The sequence below is a fragment of the Enhydra lutris genome, unplaced genomic scaffold (assembly GCF_002288905.1).
Source record: "Enhydra lutris kenyoni isolate GAN:26980312 unplaced genomic scaffold, ASM228890v2 scaffoldscaffold31, whole genome shotgun sequence".
Taxonomy (NCBI): Eukaryota; Metazoa; Chordata; class Mammalia; order Carnivora; family Mustelidae; genus Enhydra; species Enhydra lutris.
This window is the reverse complement of record NW_019154115.1, coordinates 2836273-2854844: the sequence shown is the minus strand read 5'-3', so window position 1 is coordinate 2854844 and position 18572 is coordinate 2836273. Positions and strand designations below refer to the sequence as shown.

The following is an 18572-nucleotide window of genomic DNA, read 5'->3' as shown; positions in this document are numbered from 1 at the left end:
TAGAATTAATCTGGAAATTTCTTCCAAGTTCTGTATTACATCCATGACTGTGTCTTTTGAGCTTCCAACAGATAATGAGCCACCTTCAGTGATCAAAAAGAGAAGAGAAGCCCCTCTAGCAATTCTATCCAAACAGTTATGTATAAACCATACCAAGGACCCCCAAGACCAAGTGCTTCTCCCCTTTCCTTGTCTAAGCCACACTGAACTCAACTAGTTGCTTTTGTTTCTCCCCCTCCCCACCCCATGTTGTCTGGAAGGATTGGTGAGATTTCAGAGTTCTGATGCCCCTTCTGGCTTCCCTTTAGCTGCGTGTGCACATGCACACATGTGTGTGTGGAAAATACACACACGTTTCTTTGCCGAAAATAAAGCCGAACTATTGTAAATAAAATTCTCTGGCTAATTAAATTGACTGTGGGTGGTTTCTGAGATATCATTCTGTGATAGATTCTCCAGGGGGCAATCTAGGTAGGCCAGAGGGGGACTAATTTGGAAGTCTGATAAGCAGAGGCTTATAAACAATTCCATTCTTCATCAGTGAGAAAGAAACCTTGTTTTCTTGTTCCCTAGGCTGTGAAACAGAAAGAAATTGATTTCGCTGTTATTTTTAATATCCCGTGTACTTTAGAGATCCCTGTCAACCCATTTTCCAATCTCCTCCCCACAGCTCCAGCTCTAAAGGGGTAGAGAGAGCAAAGTTCACCAGGTTAAGGGACTAGGCTAAGGCCACAGAGCCGATTCAGCATTTTCCCCCTAACTCCCGGGCCAGTGCTCTTTCCCTCTCCTGCCCTTGAGAAACTGGTCCCTAGTGCCAGCAGCTCTGTCACTTCCTGTTCAGACAGTGGGCAGCCTTGTCTCTCCTTCAGCCTTCTGAGCCCTGTGGAGAATGCTGGTCTGCCTCCACAGTGGGGTGTCTAGTAGGGTCTGCCAGCATCTGGCCGATTAACACAGATGTAGAACTCTTCATGGAAGAGGAGTCTTCATCTCAGGGTGAGGCTAGCTCTCAGGGAAGGGCAGATGTGACTGTTCACAGTGGCGCGGAGGCTGCCATCTGTCAGGCAGGATGGGGTGGGGGCGGGGGCACAGGGGTGGAAGCTCTGACACGTCGTGCGCGCTGCTAGAGCACCTTCTCCCTGCCCCAGCTGGACACACCAGTGAATGAACTGCCTAGTGACACAGAGGACAAGTCTTGTCAAGACCTCACCCAGAGAGCTGCCCTCTTTCCCCCACTAGTTCTATTCAAGGCTGCAAACTGACCTTGGTTTTCCCAAATGGATTGTTGGATCTGTTCTTGATGTGTATATACAAAGAATTTACTGTGGGAAAAGGGTTTGGTCTGCCCCAAAGTGCAATTTGAGTGTTTTTCCTTCTGTTGTGTGCTTATCTATCCATCTCAGGCAAGGAAACGTCCATGACATATATTGCTTTGCCTTTTGGTGGAGGCAGTTTCTCATATATTCTTTGTATCTTGAAGTAAATGGTCTGTGCCATAGACACTCTTCCTGATAGACTAAAATATGTTGGCTTTGTCAGATGAAATAGGCTTTGGGGCTTCATTTTCGAACTTTATCCCCAAATGAAAGTCTAAAATGCAAATCTTTGTCTCACAATTAGCCTTTGTCTGAGGCCAGGTCTTTTTCTCTCCCCACGTGTTCCAACTACTGTTGATACACTGCTTTTTTCTTTTTTTCCACTTGTAATAGTCATTTAATACTCTATATCTGTTCAGTTATCCATGATAACAGGAAGGGATCCTAGTTTTTGGAAGACATGATTAATTTGAAGAGCCCAATTTTGTCATTAAATTCAGCCCCTTTGGCTTCAAATCTTTTTTTTTTTTTTTTTAAGATTTTATTTATTTGAGAGAGAAAGAGAGCATGAGCTGGGGAGAGGGGCAGAGGGAGAGGAAGGGGAGAAGCAGATCCCTCACTGTGCCGGGAGCCCAGCGTGGGGCTCAATCTCAGGACCCCGAGATCGTGACCTGAGCCACCCAGGTGCCCCCCCCCCCCCCCCCCGCAATCTTTTATTGATACTTTGATACTTTTAGCGCTTGGTAAAACGGAATTGATAGTTCTGCCTTTTTTGTTCCAGATGAACTAATATTTAGTACCTCAGGGTTGGTGCACAAAAAGTCTAAAGCCAGGGTTTGGTTACACTTACACTTGTGGTGAAGCTAGTGCTGTGGTTTGACAGTAGAGGACAGCCATGCGCTCCCTAGGCCTGCTGGGTTGTTGTAGCTTTCCTAGGCACACTATCCTAGGCCCTGGAGTTGTTGTGCCTTTCCCCATCAACTTTTTGCCACCACTCCTAGAGACACTAGCCAGGTCTGTTGATCAGCAGCAGTCAAAGCAGAAAAAACCCAGTGGTTCACCTCCTCCTAACTCCTTGGCCAACTTCTCTGTACAGGGTTGGTTTTTGTTTGTTTTAAGATTTAAGATCTTAAGATTTAAGATTTTATTTAATTGACAGAGATCACAAGTAGGCGGCGGTGCGCGGGGAGCAGGCTCCCGCTGAGCAGAGAGCCCAATGCGGGGCTCGATCCCAGGACCCTGGAATCATGACCTGAGCCGAAGGCAGAGGCTTTAACCCACTGAGCCACCCAGGCGCCCCCGAACAGAGTTTTTAAGCAAAGAGACAACACAGCCCTAATCTTCATTTGATTACTAGCCATAGGAGAACACAGTGTTTAACATTGACCTTCACCTAAAGCAATTAGTCTGAGCTAGAGTATCAAGAAGAGTGAGGAGTTTAAAGGGAACCTCTCAGGTTGTGGTACGGCCAGTGCTCCCACGCATGGCTGCTAGGAGTATAAATGGGCACGAGCACTTTGGAAATGTACCTGGAAGGATTTACTACAGCTAAACATAGGCCGGCCCTGATACCCAGCGACTCCACTGCTGGGCGTATACGCAACAGAAATGAATGCTGCGTTCACTGAAAGACGTCTCAGGAGTCTTCAGAGCAGTACTGTTCATTAGAACCCAAACTGGAAAGAACCCCAGTGTCCCTCAGCGGTGGATGGACAAACGGTGGCACAGTCCTGTAGGGAATTGTGCACGCAGTAAAGAGGAATGAACTGCTGCTCTCACAGACCTAATGTCGAACAAAAGAAGCCGGACACAAGAGAGGAGGTCTGCCATGGTTACACGTACACAAAGTTGAAGAAAATCACCTGCGGTGATACAGGTCAGGATAAGGGCTGCCGCCTAGGAGGGAAGAGGTGGGGGATGCATTTTGATTGGGAGGGGGCATGAGAATTTCCTGCAGCGCTGGAGACCTGGTGTATTTTGATCTGAGGAGTGGTTATAGGGGTGTCCGCAGAAGTAAACGAGCTGTGACCTTCAGCTTCGTGCACTGTAGCAGGTATCTGTCAGACCTGCTCCGTGGGAAATCAGAGGCAGAAGGCTTCAAGACACCTGTCAGCGCAAACTGGGGTACTGTGCCTCTTGCCTCTGCTCTGTTTGTGGAGCAGTCGACTACACTACACTGCACTGCACGCTGCCTGGCGCGGCTGCCCGGTTTCCTAGTATGAGGTATTTTCTACGTAAACAGGAGGAAAATCACCAGTCATTTCTCTGCCTGTTCCTGGGCAGCAGGACCAGAGCAGGGCAAGAATTAATATGCAGAAGAATGAACAGGAAGCCTGTCTGTCTGTGCACATTCCCTGCTTCACATGGATCTTAACTCTTCCAGGCTCTCCACTCAGCTGCCCAGCTCTCTTGACAGGCAGTGGAAATGATTAATGATCTTTTTTAAAGCCAAGAAAAAGCAGCGAGGGTCGTTGGCAGGGCCATGTCCTGGGTCCTGGGCCCTCACCCCTGATCAGTGGGCAGGAAGGCAGCTGTGTGACTCTGTCTGGAGTCCGTGCCCCCCAGTTGGCGTCTGGTCTCATTGGAATGGGCCTATTCTCTGTGGTGGGGAGAAAGTGACCCTCCCTCCCACACTCCTGCCATCTCCCATCTTTGCCTCCGTTGCCCAAGGAGGCCATCTCCTCCATCTGCCCTCACCCCTGCCCTAGCTCTGTCTCTGCAGTCTGAGTGGCAGGAAGGAGAGCAAAGTGCCAGGGAGCAGGATATTTTTTTGTTTGGCTTCATCTGGCTGGAAACTTCTGATGACAGCTTTGGCCTGGCGAGTGCCAGTGCCCTGCGGCATTCCCACCACCCAAGGGTTAAAGCCCCAGGAGCCCCACAGCCTTGCTATGAGGGTCCCTGGCCCTCATAAAAGCCTTTTCTACACTGTCCCTCGGGCTGCCTCAGGCTCCCTGGCTGAAATCTGATAAGGGCGCTCTTTGTTGGAACTGTCAGTCTCTTTTATTGAGGAGGGAACTAGAGACCAGTGGCATTTCTTGGGGTACAGATAAGGCCCTGGATTCCTGTCAGAAGGAGCATGATTAATTACCCTCGATCCTAGCTCCCGCTTTGATAGCAGTGACTGACAGTACGCAGGCGGCCCCCATCAGGTGCTCACACACCGCCCCCCTCCCCAGGCGCGATGGGGGGCGGAGACTCAGCCTCCCGCAGCGCCAACACCAGTGACCCACAAAGCGTGCTCTGCAGTGGCTGCTTGCCTCCTTCCTGGTTCTTCGCAGGAGGCTTTTGTATTTACTGGGGACAGAGAACTGTCACCTCTCAGATGAAGAACCTCCTTAGAGGAAGATGCAGTCGAGCCCAGAGAGCAGGCCAGAGATGCCCCTCTTCCCTCAGGGTTGGGGAAAGAGGCCCACTGTGGCCACACAGCGGCCTTCCTAGAATAAGTTCCTAAACTGTCCATTTCAATATCACTTGGCAACATTATTCCATAATTCAGGCAAGCTCCTAAAACCAAGTCCCCCTCCCTTCAGTAATAATCACGACTATCAGTTTTTGTTTTAAGTTTTTATTCATAGACTCATGGGACTGAAAGTCATTTAGTCCAAATTCCTCATTTCACAGATGGGGAAACTGAGACCTAAATGTGTCGATCCCTCATCCCTAACACCCTGTATGATATATTGGTTCCCTTTCTTGTTCAGAAGGTAAACTCAGCTTTTAAAAGTCCTCCTCTGCCTGCTCCTGCCCCTTTCATAACTGAGTCTCCTTGGGACAAAGGAGATAGGTGCCAGGTCCGTTAGGCACAGAGCAGACTACAGACAGACTGGCCTGAGGATCCAGCCTCTTTCTTGGTTTTCAGAATTGAAGCCAGGGCAGGTTTTTTTTCCTGGATTTTCTGGGTAGTGTGAGAAAACCATACCACCATCTCGAGTTAGCACTCAGAACAGTCTCGGCTTTGTTTCTGACAGCCCCCCGGGTGGCCTCCTGCCCTGGGAGCTATTTTTAGCAGTTTTGCAGAGGGCCAAGTTCTGGGAAGAACACGCCCAGTCTCCTTATCCACTGATCTCTGAACCAGGGTGCCTGGCTGGACCACAGAGCGGGACTGTGGGGGCCACCACCTGGTGCCTTGTACCCCAAACCTGTGCTTTCTCCCCAGAGGGGCTGGGAGGAAGTCACTTTTGGTTAGATTTACAGCCTTGACTTCAAATGCCACTTTCCGAAACCTTCCTTATCTTCTCAGCCCCCCTACCTGCCTGTTTCCCCCTCCGAAGCAGTTCTCAGCCTTATGCAGTCACATTCTACGACTATAAAAAGGGGCATTTTTTTTCATGAAATTTCTACAGCTATAACATTATTATCTTTCAGAGAAACCACCTCAGATAACTAGACAGTCCAGTGATTACTCAGAGTAAATGTATAATTCCTCTCTAGGGACTTGCCTCCAGAGGCAGTGTCAGCCACACCTGAGAACCTCTCACAACTCATCTTCAAATAAAATCAGTATAAACAGCCTGGTCGCTTCCTGTTCTCCTGACTTCCTTCCATGAATGACCATTTCTAAACGTAAAATACACCCTTTATGTTTAAAGGTTTACCACCATTGGAGATTCTTTTTTTTTTTAAGATTTTATTTGACAGACAGAGATCACAAGTAGGCAGAGCAGCAGGCAGAGAGAGAGGAGGAAGCAGGCTCCCTGCTGAGCAGAGAGCCCGATGCGGGGCTCGATCCCAGGACCTGGGATCATGACCTGAGCCGGAAGCAGAGGCCTTAACCTACTGAGCCACCCAGGCGGCCACCATTGGAGATTCTAATGAAAATGGTGCCAACTCAGAAGGCCATTTGCAAATGGATCTCCAAAACTGCAGTGTAGCTGGTTCTCCATGGTGACTGTTCTGGAGAAAGCAGTCGGCTGGGCAAGCCCCCGCCTGGTGCTTACACACACAGCCGCGCCCATCCGGGTCTGGTACAGACCCGCCCGCATTCCACTCTTTAACCCCTGCTTCCTCTTCTCTTCCACCCCACTGAGTGCAGTCGTAGATTCTTTACCTTCTCAAGGACCCCCGGCTCTCCATCCGTTCTGCTGCTGCTGGTCCGCTTTGCGTGGGACGTTGCCACAAAGAGCTTACACACGCTGGGCCTCTGTACCAGGCTCTTTGCTAAGGGTCATGACCCTAATAAACCTGCTGGGACCTGAGAGGAGAAGGTGACTTCTGCTCAGGCCTGTCAGCCTCAGACATGTGATACTGGGGACGGGTCTGGTGGGCACACTGCCAGCACGACAGACGTGCGACTGAGGGTCCCCGTTGGGTAACCCATAGCTGATTGTTTTGACTTTGAGAAACACCTTTTATTTCCATGTGCACGGCAGCTTAATCTATTAAACGCTCTAATACTTAAGGAGTGGTGAAGGAGAAGCAGTCTCCGTCCTCCTTCACAGAGCTTGCAGTCCTCCTGGAATGCCAGGTGAATGTACGTGAGACAGAGACTAATCACCTGCTGAGCTTGTAGGGCTTGTAGTAGGAATTCTGAGAGAAGAAATCCCTCCAAACTGGGGTAGTTAGAAGATTCTTCCTGAAGGCCAGTGTGGAGAGGATTTGAGCAGAGGCAGGTCACATGAGGCTTGACGAGGGAGAGCACGAAGCAGAGAGTGGAGTAGAAATGAGCCTGGTTTGGGGAGGGTTGTGAGGAGACCGAGCTAAAGAGTGAGAGAGCGTGTTGTCAGGATGCTTGAAACCCTTCAAAGGCAGTCATTCAAGGGGTGTGTGGGACCTGGGTGATGAGACTGGGTAGGCGTCAGGGTCTGTGGGTGTGGAGCAGGGGAGGTAGCGTCGTGGTGGCCACGGTGCACACGTGGAGTGCATGGGTAAGAGGCCGCCATGGGCGGAAAGGAGGGGCTGGCTTTGGGGATAACGGTGGGCTCAGGTGAACGTTCTGACTTGGAAGTAACAGGTCACCCTGAAGATGTCCTAGAAGCTTTTGGAATGGGAGGGGACCTTGAGAATGGTCCTTCCAGAGTCTCCAGGTGGTGCCATGAGGATGTGAACTGGCCTGGGCCATGAGTGTGCTCGGGCAGACGGGCCTCCCACAGGAGGCAGACCTTAGCCATATCCTGCCAGGAGACCAGCTCTGCCACACCAGGCTCTCGTGTGTATGTCAGGAATTCGTTTTATCATCCAGAGCAGCACAGGGAAGAGAAGTTAACCAACACAAGCTGTGTGTCCTGGCCGTGTACCCACAGTATCTCCTAGTTTACCTGTGAACCTTTGGGTCTAACACTGTGACCCCTTTGTGTTTGAGCCTCCGAGGACCAGCTGACCAAGATGGAGTTCTGGAGGACCTCCTGCCCCCTCCTCACACTTAGAAAAGAGGTCAGGTGCTGCCACACACCCCCCCCCCCCCCCGCCGTGTTCCTGCTGCTTGCTCTTCTTGGGACCCTTTGCTCCGTTCCCTCACGTGAATTACCCTGTGAAAAAGCTGCAGCAAGCCCACATTTCAGGGCTGGGAAGAAAATACCATTCCATGACGGGAAAGAAGCAGGAGGAGCTGAGACAAACAGCACTTCTCGAAAATCAAGCTGGCTTACTGGCCACCAGTCAGTCAGCGAGGCCTCGGCAAGACCAGGGCAGTGGGAGGGGGCCGAGGCAGAGGAGAGCAGCCTGTGTGCAGTACAAGGAGTTTGTCATCAAAAGGCAACAAGTCTCAAACCCTGCCCCGGCCAGTGACCCTTCCCTGTGGAATTCTCCCCTCTGACCTCTGGATCATTAATCCTGAGGCTGCCAAATGACAGTCATCCATCACGCCTCCTGCCGAGCATCCCAGCGGCCTGTGAAAGGGCCCCGGGCCCGCCCTCCCTGCCGTCCCCTGGTGCTCATTAGTGGGCCTTCCTGCCTGGTGCCAGGCTTCCTAATCAAGTCCCCGGCTCCTCTCACTTCCCTTCAGGGCCAGTGGCGGAAGCCACTCTGACCCTCCCTCTTTCAGAGGCCAGGGAGGGATGGAGCGGTTAGTGGGGAGAGAGTCGTTCAGTGGCTTTTCATCCCCTGGAGACATGGTGTCCAGCAGCTCCTTTGACTCGGTGGAGACAAGGGAGAGAAAACATTTCTCTGTCCTGCTGCAGGAGAGGAGGAAGCAGGCGGTATGCAAATGAAAATACTGTTACACTGTGTACACTGTTACAAAGTGCGCCAGAGCTGTGCTTACAGAGCTGTGCATGTAGGGGGGCGGGCGGGGGGGGGGGGGGGGGGGGTGCCGCAGAGCATCTTCTGAAGGCCCCAGAGGAGTGTGAGTTACCACATCATTAGGAAAGAATCTGGACTCATCCTGCTAGTCAAAAAAACCCAAAAAACAAAAACCCCACAGCAACCCAACTTTGAAGCCATCTAGTGCAGCCCTCTTATTTACAGAGGGGAAGACAGAGCCAGAGAGGCTCACAGAGCCTGTGAGTTGGACCTGTCTTTCTGCTCATCCGAAGGAGAACTGGCAGCTAGTCTGATAGCTTCCAGCTTTGGGAATTTGAGTCCGATTAAAGCAGATTCATGAACATATTTCCAACTCCGCAAAAGCTGGGCACATGCATATGTCTTCTTTCTTTGCTTGATGACACAACGCTCTGTTTCTCTATTTGGACAATCCCAGGGACCCCCATCAACCGAATCCCCATCATGGCCAAGCAGATCCTGGACCTGTATATGCTGTATAAGCTGGTGACAGAGAAGGGGGGCCTGGTGGAGATCATCAACAAGAAGATCTGGCGGGAGATCACCAAAGGCCTGAACCTGCCCACATCAATCACCAGCGCCGCCTTTACCCTGAGGACCCAGTGAGTGGCCGAGGCCCTGGGGAAAGGAAGCCGACCTGGGAGAAAGGGGATGTTTTAACCTAGAGGAGAGGAAGGAAGGAAATTCCACTGTACAGAGGGCAAGATGGGAGGAATTCTCAACGTAGCCAGGAGCTTTCTGAGACGAATCCCTTTCTAGACCTGAGTGGTCATGAGAGCCACCATTTCCCAAGTGTCTCCCTAGGCTACTTTGCCATTCTGTTTCTTTCAGACCTTACCATCAATCCTGTGAGGTAGGTGTTATCTCATTTTTCAGGAAACAGAAATGGAGTCTCAGAGTTTAAAAGGTTTGATCAAGGCCATACCAGCTAGTATTGGTAGAACTGAGATTCCCCCCTGGGCTTCTGGCCCCGTAGCCACTCTTTCCAGGACATTGTTTCTGATGCAACACCTCTGCCCTAAGCCTAGCCCCTCCTACCCGACACTTCGCTTGCCCAGCAACAGAGGACCTGGGATTTGGACCTATTTTCGTCATCATTTGAGTTAATTATGGGGGTCATAGGAGCAGGGGAACCAAGAGTAGCATCAAAGAGTGAGGGCCGAGGGGAATCCATTCACTGGATCACACCAGGTGTTGCTCTCTGGAGACTAAGGAATGAGCATCAGTGAGGCAGTACACTAGAAGGAAGGGCTCCTTCTCTCAAGGTTCTTGGATAGAGAAGTGCTGCTTACGATATGTGATGCAAAGAAGGACAGGAAACATTGCTCATACCTGACCTGCCTGACTCAGAACGGTGAAGGCATCTAGGAGCCAGGAAGACATTGCCAAAACGTGTCTAAACAGCACCTAAAATGGTGCCAAAACAAACAGAAAACGTGAATGAAGATGTCCTTTATTTCTTTTAAAAAACGGTTTCCTCCAGTTGGAGCAGAGTTTGGTACAGTGTTGAGTAGCAGCTGGAGGGGCCTGGGACAGGGCATCCGGCTGCCCTGGACCTTCTCTTCTGCCAAGTGATCCTGTGTCCCAGAGGCCTGTCCCACAGAGAGCCATAAACTTAAACTGGGTGGCCTCTGGTACCGTTCTGGATTATTCTCCTCCCTTCCTTCCTTCCCTCCAGGTACATGAAGTATCTCTATGCCTATGAGTGTGAGAAGAAAGCCTTGAGCTCCCCAGCTGAGCTCCAGGCGGCCATCGACGGCAACCGGAGGGAGGGCCGGCGGCCCAGCTACAGCTCCTCCCTCCTTGGCTACTCGCCTGCTGCCACCGCTGGGGCCCCTGCCCTTCTCTCCCCACCCAAGATCCGCTTCCCCATCCTCGGGCTGGGCTCCAGCAGTGGTGCCAACGCCAGCAGCCCTCGGATATCCCCTGCAGCCACTCTCAGGAAAGGTCTGCAGGGCCCAGCGGGGAGGAGGGTGGGCAAGGCGGGAGTGGCAGAGCCCACTGTCGGGTGGGGAAGAGGGTTGTGAATCCGTGAATCTGGTGCCTTTGCCAGGTGATGGAGTCCCGGTGACGACAGTGCCCGTGCCAAATCGCCTGGCTGTGCCCGTGAGCTTGGCAGGCCAGCAGGCCGGTACCCGGACGGCCACGCTGGAGCAGCTGCGGGAGCGGCTAGAGTCGGGGGAGCCCCCCGAGAAGAAGGCACCCCGGCTGTCAGAGGAGGAGCAGCGCCTGGTGCAGCAGGCCTTCCAGCGCAGCCTGTTCACCATGGCGCGGCAGCTGCCCATGAAGATCAGGATCAACGGCAGGGGTGAGCGCTGGGCCCCAGGCAGGGCCTCCCCCATTCTGGGTGCCGACCTGGGCTCCCCTGAGGGGCCCGTTGACCTCCCAGAACCATCTTAGGGCCAGAAAGCCACATGGAGCTTCTGTGGCCCCTGGGACCTCAGCTCACCAAGCTGACCAGAAATTGCCTCAGGCAGCACCCTGTTCTCCAGCCAAAAAGAGGAGTTCTAGAAGGAGGAGGGGCCAGAGGCCCTCAGGGACAGCTGCTGTGCTTCTCTTCCTCACCAGCCTTTTGATCTGTCCAAATGAAAGGGCTTAGCCTTCCCCCGCAGTGCCTCCCCGGATGTAGATCTGGGCTGTGGGCGGAAGGCAGCACCTCCAGTCCCAGGCCTCCACAAGGAGGCCAAGTGCCTCAGGCCAGGCTGCCTGTGACCCTCCGAACCAGGGGAAGGAGGAAGTACAAGTTTGGCGGCATCGTTGGCATCCTTCCCTTCCCTCCTCATTCTTCAGGTGCCCTGCCTTCTCCTCCAGAATCACACACTCCATGCCCCTTGTTCCTCCTTTCTCCCCCCAACCCCATGCACATTTTTCTTTGCTATTCTTGCCCTTGACTCTATCGCAGAGCAAACTTTAGCAAGCACGTGATGGGAAGAAGTCCGGTGCGGAGGGGGCTGTGCGTATTTGCCGGCAGCACTCCCTGACCCCTGTCCCCAGCTGAGGAGCAGGAGGACGCTGGCGGCAACAGCTCCGCCCTGTCCCCTCCCCTCTCAGGGCCGGTGCCTCTTGGCTGCATGGTGAAAGGGCAGAGTCTGGGGTGAGCTCGGCAGAGGCCCCGGGTGCCAGCACCTGCCGCTTTGCACAGATGGTCAGGTTGAAATGGGTTGCAGGTGCCAGCCCCACACTGGGCAGGCGGAGCCTCTCCTTGAGGACCCAGCCCACTTAAGGAGAGGAGGAGGAGGAAAGGCAGGTTCTCCAAGGTAGTGACTAGGTCTTCCTCATCTCCGGTTCCCCAGCCCGATGGGTGGTGGGTGCTTAGTTAGGGTTGATCAAATCACGTTGAAAGTGTCAGTGCACAGCTGGGAGCTGGGTTAGTGCCTTACTGCCTGTGATCCCTTTGCTTGGACAACAGAGGAAGCAGGGGAGTAAGTGGCTCGGCCGAGAACAGAGAAAGCAAGTGATAGGCCATTGGCAAGCCTGGCTTCTCTCGCCAGGCCTGACCCTCGGGCGAAGGTTGTAAGGACGCTTTCTGGACGTGGGAGGCCTCGGCCAGCTGTGGCCAGTCCAGGAGAGCGGGAGGGCCTTGGAGAGGACACCACAGTGCCAGGAGGCCTGACCAGGCCTGCTATCTCCCTTGTCCCCAGCAGAAGACAGATCGGAGGCCTCGGCTGCAGCGCTGAACCTGGCCACAGGCAGCATCGGGAGCATCAACATGTCTGTGGACATCGATGGCACCACCTACGCAGGTAAGGCTCTCGGAGCTTTGAGGGCGGCCACGGCATGGTGGCCCTGGCTGGCCCTGCTTGTCACCCTCCCGTCTGAACCCCTTCCTAGGGCTGGCTTTCTTATATGTAGTCTCAATGGTTAAGAGGATTTTCCAGCCTAGGAGAAGCTGAGGGTTGCTAACGGGATGACAGGTTCTCCCCCAACCAGCTCTGACAGAACCATAGAAACCCTCCATCTGACCCTTTTGACCAATGGCTGGCTTGTTAATTGCAACTGTCCTTGAGTGTGAAGCTCTGTAATCGACTCCATTCCCTTTCCCTAAATATCATGGCCTGAGCCACCTCCGCCACTGCCGTCAGGGTCCTGTGACGTACCGCTATCCTCCAGCCGGCTCAGGCCCGCTCTCCCTGAACACCGCCTGTTGCTCCCTTTCTTCACAACTGACCAAGGGCTGACAGGCAGGCGGAGGAATCTGAGTGTGGCCGAAGCAGCCCCTGTGCATAGGATCCCACCCAGTCCTTCCCAGTTGTCCCTCTCAGTCTAGTTAGGCAGTGATTTGTTTGTTGGCTGGTGGGTTTAGCACCTCTACCAGGTCTTTCCAGTTGCTAGAAACCAGCCCTTTCCCCATCCCCATGTCTTTGGTTTAGGTGTGAGTTTGGGAACGAGCCCACCGACTCTTGCTACGACCAGTTTGATGGGTGGGCCGGGGGAGCCTGCTGGCCTTGTGTTAGATGGCGGGCCCGGGACGTGCCCCATGGAGGGTCTTAAAGCTGCACCTTCCATCACACTGGGGCATTTCCTCAGGAAGTGCTCTGTCCCTTTGAATGCTCCTGTTCTGGGAGCTGGGTGCAGGGCCCCCGTGGGGAGCCGCACTGCAGGCCTCCTGCTCTGGCTGGCTCTCTGCTGGGCCGCTGGCACTGGGTGTCGGCACTGCAGCCCAGGAAGGGCCGGAGTTCCTGGAGGGCAGCCTGCAGAGACGCAGTGAGGCCAGTCAGATGGGTAAGGCCTCTGCCTGACATGGGGGGCCCCTTGAGGAGACCAGGCGAGCCAGCAGGCAAGACCTAGGTGTCCTTTGCCATCTGGTGGTGGTCAATGGTCTAGGAGTCTGGGAGGCTGTGAGTGGGTCCGTGGAGAAAGCTGGGAAGAAGGGGATCTGTGTCTGGAGCTAATAATGCTGTCATCCTCTCTCAGGAGAAAGGAGGGGATAAATGCCTCCTTCTCTCAGAACGGGGAGCAGTCAGAAGAGAGCCGAAGGTTTCCCAGACCTCACCTGCCTCAACCCCTGGTCCACTGTTCCCACCTGTGCCCTTTGTCAGTGGGTGTGCAAGTCGCATTGGCCAGGAACCAGGAAGTTGTCCCCGAAGGCCCCCAGAGCCGCTTGGACCCTGCTACTCTGCTCTCTCCCCCTCTCTTGCTGCCCCACACCCCACTGCCCTGGTTTGGGCCTCTCCCCGCTGTTGGAGTAGCTTCCTGGCAGGCCCCAATTCCTCCCAGCCCCACAGAGAGCATTTTAAAACACAGATCTCATCATGTCCCTCTTCTTCTAAAAACCCTCAGGGGCGTCCCCATCACCAAGGTGCAGGGTGAGACCCTTCCCCCAAGAGGCATAAGGCCTCCCGTCTCTGTGGCCTGCCCAGTGGGCACTCGCCTTCTGTACCCCTCCTCCTGCTCATGAGTCCCCGCTGCCAGGCGGCCTCCCCGCCGCAGCCCTGCCTGGCTCTGCTCTGCCTGGCACGCCAGCCCTTCCTCTGACCATGCTTTCTGCCAGCCCAGGCGCGCACTCCTCCTCCAGAGCCTTTCCTGACCAGCCGGGCCCTGCCTTCTGAGCCCTGCTCTTGGTTCCCTCCATCCCTGTACCACTGCACCCACAGGGCACTGGGGACGTCTCCTCAAAAGCATGGCTTACATCTCTGCCCCCTGGCTGGCCCTGGAGCACCTGAAGGGGGAAGGCGGAAGGCATGCGGGACTTGGTCGGAGGCGCAGGGTGCGCAGGGGCGCACATCTGCGGGGCAGAACGCACGGGCCCATGTCTCCTCAGCTGCTCACACTCACTCCCCCCCTGCCGTCCCTGCAGGTGTGCTGTTCGCCCAGAAGCCTGTGGTCCACCTGATCGCGGGGCCCGCCCCCCAGAGCGTGGGTGGCAGCGCCAGTGGCAGCAGCAGCTCTCACTGCTCGCCAAGTCCTACCTCGTCCCGGGGCACCCCCAGCGCCGAGCCCTCCACCAGCTGGTCCCTCTGAGGGGCAGGACCCAGCTCCCCACGCCCCGCTCTCCTGTCGAGAGTGAAGGAGGTTGATGCACAGAATTTACCTCATCTCACGGAGCCCATGTCAAACACCATTTGGCCAGACTAGAGTTTGGACGTGTCCATCTGTCCAGGCTTCGTTCAGGTCCTGCTGTACTCTGGGGACAGGGAGAGGCTGCAGGGGCAGGACAGGGCAGCGTTGTCCAATCAGGGATCGTCCTGAAGAACCGGGCGGGGTCTGCCGGCGTCCAGCTTCCTTCCTCCTTGGTTCCCAGGCCACCTCCCGTCCCGGGCACGGTGTATCGACAATCTGTAAGCCGGCACAGGGCTGGAGGCCCTCCACAGCCCTTTCCCTTTAATTTATTGCCCTTCCCCTTCCCTCTCTCATGACCCCAGGGTCACTGGCCTCTTCCCCAGCTCAGTCCTCCGATCTTTAACTCCCATGTGGGGCTGTGAGAGCCGAAGACCATGCCTTTGTGGCCCTTCACTCCTGAGCATGGGATGGGGCCCTCCTAACCTGCCTTCCCTACCATGTTTGGTTCCAGGGGTGTGGGTCCCTCAAATTCAAGTCTTGAGACCGTCCTCAGGGCCCTATACTCCCCTTTTAGTGGTCCCAGGAAGGGGCACACAAGGGCAGTCCTCAAGGTCCAGGGCTTACTGGGTACCTGCTGTGGGAGAGGCAGAGCCACAGGGGGCTGCCCAGGCAAGCCCTGGCACCCGTTTCACACTGACCCTTTTCTGGCCCTCCCAGACCTCACGCCTTCATTCACCCTTGTTGGCCAGCTCTCCCAAGAATAGCCCACTTGTCCCTTGGGCCCTCCCTTCTCATGGGGCCACCTCAGCCCCAGCATCCCCAGACCTGCTGATGTCAGGTTCATTGAAATACCTCAGATTTGTAATTGTTGATGTTTGATTCTTCAGGAAGTATTTGCATCTCTGAAATCTTTTTTATATGTGTTTTGCTGACTTTTTTGTTTTTAATTTTTATTGTTGTCATTGTAGCACCAAAGAAATGAAAGCAGATTACCCCCAAAGCCGAGCAAACATTTGGTACCCCAGCCCCTCTAGCCCTTCGCTAAAACCCCAGTGAGGAGGCGGGGAGGCAGGCAGGAGAGATGACTCAGGGATCACAGTGGTGGGGAAGGCGGTGGAATAAGAGGCCCATGCTCTCGAAGGTTGGGTCCTGAGACCACACAGTTTGGGAGATGGCCCCTGACCCATTTCCTGCTAGAGCAGGGCTTGTCCCACACCCCTCCCTGGCTCCCCAGGCTGGGGACAGAATGGTTGCCCTTCACTCAGCATTCCCATCTCAGGGTAGGGGCAGGCCAGAGAGGCTGAGCCGCCCCAGGGGATAAGGGGATGCTCTTAGAAGAGGGGAGAACTCCGTCGTCCTCTGGGACCCTGGGCTGGAGCACGCTGCTCCAGTGTTGGAAAGATGAGTGATTGCCAGGCTCACCTCTCACTGAGTAAGCCCTGCAGAGCTCCTGGAACACCACCCACTGTAATGTCATCAGGCTCTGGTGGTGACAGGCCACGCCGCCTGCAGGAGCCCTCGCATGACTAGCATTCTGCCCTGTCTATGAAAGGAAGGGGAAATCAAAAGCTTGAGCACAAAACAGCTACCTCAGCCTGGTGAGCTGCAGCTCTGCTGGACTGCCATCTTCTCGCCCCTTCCCCAGCCCTCCACACACTCGCTCTCACACAGCCCTGCCGCTGGGGCCTGACCCTCTTCTGGCCTCAGGAGCCTTCCCACCTTACCCACTCTGGTGGGCAGAGAAGGGCATCTGGGATCTGGTGCCATGAAGGAGCCCAGTTGGCTGGCGCTGGGCCCACCTGAAAGTGTCACAGCATTTGGCCAGTTTGTCTTTCTCAGGGGTTTGGTCACGAAGGATGGACTCTTCCCAGCCGGAGGATGCAGGGACAGCATACTGTGGCTTTCTGGTCATTGGATCCTCTCCCCTTCCCCAGGCAGCTTGAAAGCCCAAGAGGGGGGATGCCAGCAGGTGTCCCAGGAACAGGGACCCTGGCAAGAGAAGCTTTCCCTGAAGGCCACAGGGCAGGCCGTGGGCCAGGACTGCTCCAGCCCCTCCCCACCCCTCTCCTCCCTGTCTCTCTGTACTCTGGCCAGGAAAATGTGCTAGCACATGGGTAGCCTAGGCAGTGATAAATACCTCAGACGTCCTCTTGCAGCAAGTGTCTGTATATGTGGTGGTTATTTTCTATCCTACATGTTCTCGAATGTTTATATTTCAATAAACCTCTACCTCTTCACACAAGCAGGTCTCTCCGGTGCTTTCTGTGACTGTCCAAGAGGGCAGCAAGACTTTTTTTCTGCCATGAGGCACATCCTGTGGCTACAGCTCAGTGTCGGTGCAACCAAAAGAAGTGGGCAGGGAGGGGACGCATGGGGGATCTCTGACTGCCCTCTGCCACAACAACGCATACCCCACCTGTCCGTGCAGCCCTCCAAGGCAGAGGGGGACCTCTTTGCCATTTGGAAGTACTAGCAAATGCGGGAGACACTGGGACAGCCTCGAGCCTCTCTCACTGATCTCTAAAGACCTTTTGAAAGAAATGATGAGTCCTTTAGTGCTTTTTTTTTAAGATTTTATTTATTGATTTGAGCGAGAGAGAGAGCAGGAGTTGGAGGAAGATGGAGAAGCAGACTGCCACAGAGCAGGGAGCCCAACTCGGGGCTCAAATCCAAGCACCCCAGGATCACGCTTAACCAACTGAGCCACCCAGGCAGGCGCCTTTTTAGTGCTTTTTTAAAAAAAGTAATCTTGGGGCGCCTGGGTGGCTCAGTGGGTTAAAGCCTCTGCCTTCGGCTCAGGTCATGATCCCAGAGTCCTGGGATCGAGCCCCGCGTCGGGCTCTCTGCTCAGCAGGGGGCCTGCTTCCTCCTGTCTCTCTGCCTGCCTCTCTGCCTACTTGTGATCTCTGACTGTCAAATAAAATCTTAAAAAAAAAAAAGGGGGGGGGGACGCCTGGGTGGCTCAGTTGGTTAAGCGGCTGCTTTCGGCTCAGGTCATGATCCCGGCATCCTGGGATCGAGTCCCACATCAGGCTCCTTGCTCAGCAGGGAGTCTGCTTCTCCCTCTGTCTCTGCCTGCCACTCTGTCTGCCTGTGCTCACTCTCTCTGACAAATAAAATCTTTAAAAAAAAAAAAAAGTAATCTCTACACCCAGCGTGGGGCTCAGACCCACAACCCTGAGATCAAGAGTTGCCTGCTCAACCAACTGAGCCAGCCAGACACCCCATTCCTCTAATAACTGGTAACCAGTAGTTGGTATCACACCTGACAGCTTCCTGTGACTCCGCAGGGGACTGCCACGTGGAGCCGCAGTGGGCCTAGCCTACACGGACACAGAGATGAGGAGAAGCAGAGTCCAGAGACCTCTGAGGTGGAAACAGTGCACATGACTGCAGGGGTGGAGGTGCTGAGGGAAAAAGTGGCAGATGAGTAAGGCTCCTGACAGACCTGGAGAACCTAGAAGAGCAAAGCACCAGGCCACTGCAATTCTGTCCCATTTCAAGTTAACAAGAAAACACAAAAGAATATCTCAAACTCAGATTAGACCCTCCAAAAGACTACTGAAAGATACTGGTATTTAAAATGGCAAACTGGGGGCGCCTGGGTGGCTCAGTGGGTTAAGCCGCTGCCTTCGGCTCAGGTCATGATCTCAGAGTCCTGGGATCGAGCCCCGCATCGGGCTCTCTGCTCGGCAGGGAGCCTGCTTCCTCCTCTCTCTCTGCCTGCCTCTCTCCCTACTTGTGATCTCTCTGTCAAATAAATAAATAAAATCTTAAAAAAAAAAAAATAAAATGGCAAACTGGGGCTGGGAGAGTGGGGGATGCCTGGGTGGTTAAGTGTCTGCCTTCAGCTCAGGTCGTGATCTCAGGGTCCTGGGATCGAGCCCCACCTCGGGCTCCCTGCTCAGCGAGGAGTCTGCTTCTCCCTCTCCTGCCTGCCACTCAGCCTGTTTATGCTTTCTTTCTCTCGTCAAATAATATCTTTTTTAAAAATTCAAAATGTTTTTAAATAAAATGACAGACTGGGAGAAGGTGCAACACAAA

At 54.2% G+C, this 18572-nt stretch overlaps 1 protein-coding gene across 2 annotated transcripts in view; it reads left to right on the top strand.

Moving 5' to 3' along the window:
• LOC111153199 (AT-rich interaction domain 3B) overlaps positions 1–16440 on the top strand; it is a 53141-nt gene extending 36701 nt beyond the window's left edge. The window contains exons 5-9 of one of the 2 annotated variants that reach the window (XM_022512070.1): positions 8947–9130; positions 10207–10475; positions 10582–10836; positions 12173–12271; positions 14326–16440. In XM_022512070.1, the coding sequence (XP_022367778.1) occupies positions 8947–9130; positions 10207–10475; positions 10582–10836; positions 12173–12271; positions 14326–14489 (971 nt within the window). In that variant the 3' untranslated portion in view covers positions 14490–16440. Of the gene's footprint in view, positions 1–8946; positions 9131–10206; positions 10476–10581; positions 10837–12169; positions 12272–14325 lie in introns of both variants that reach the window. The other variant, XM_022512071.1, reaches the window with a different exon arrangement.
• Positions 16441–18572: the final 2132 nt, after the last annotated feature.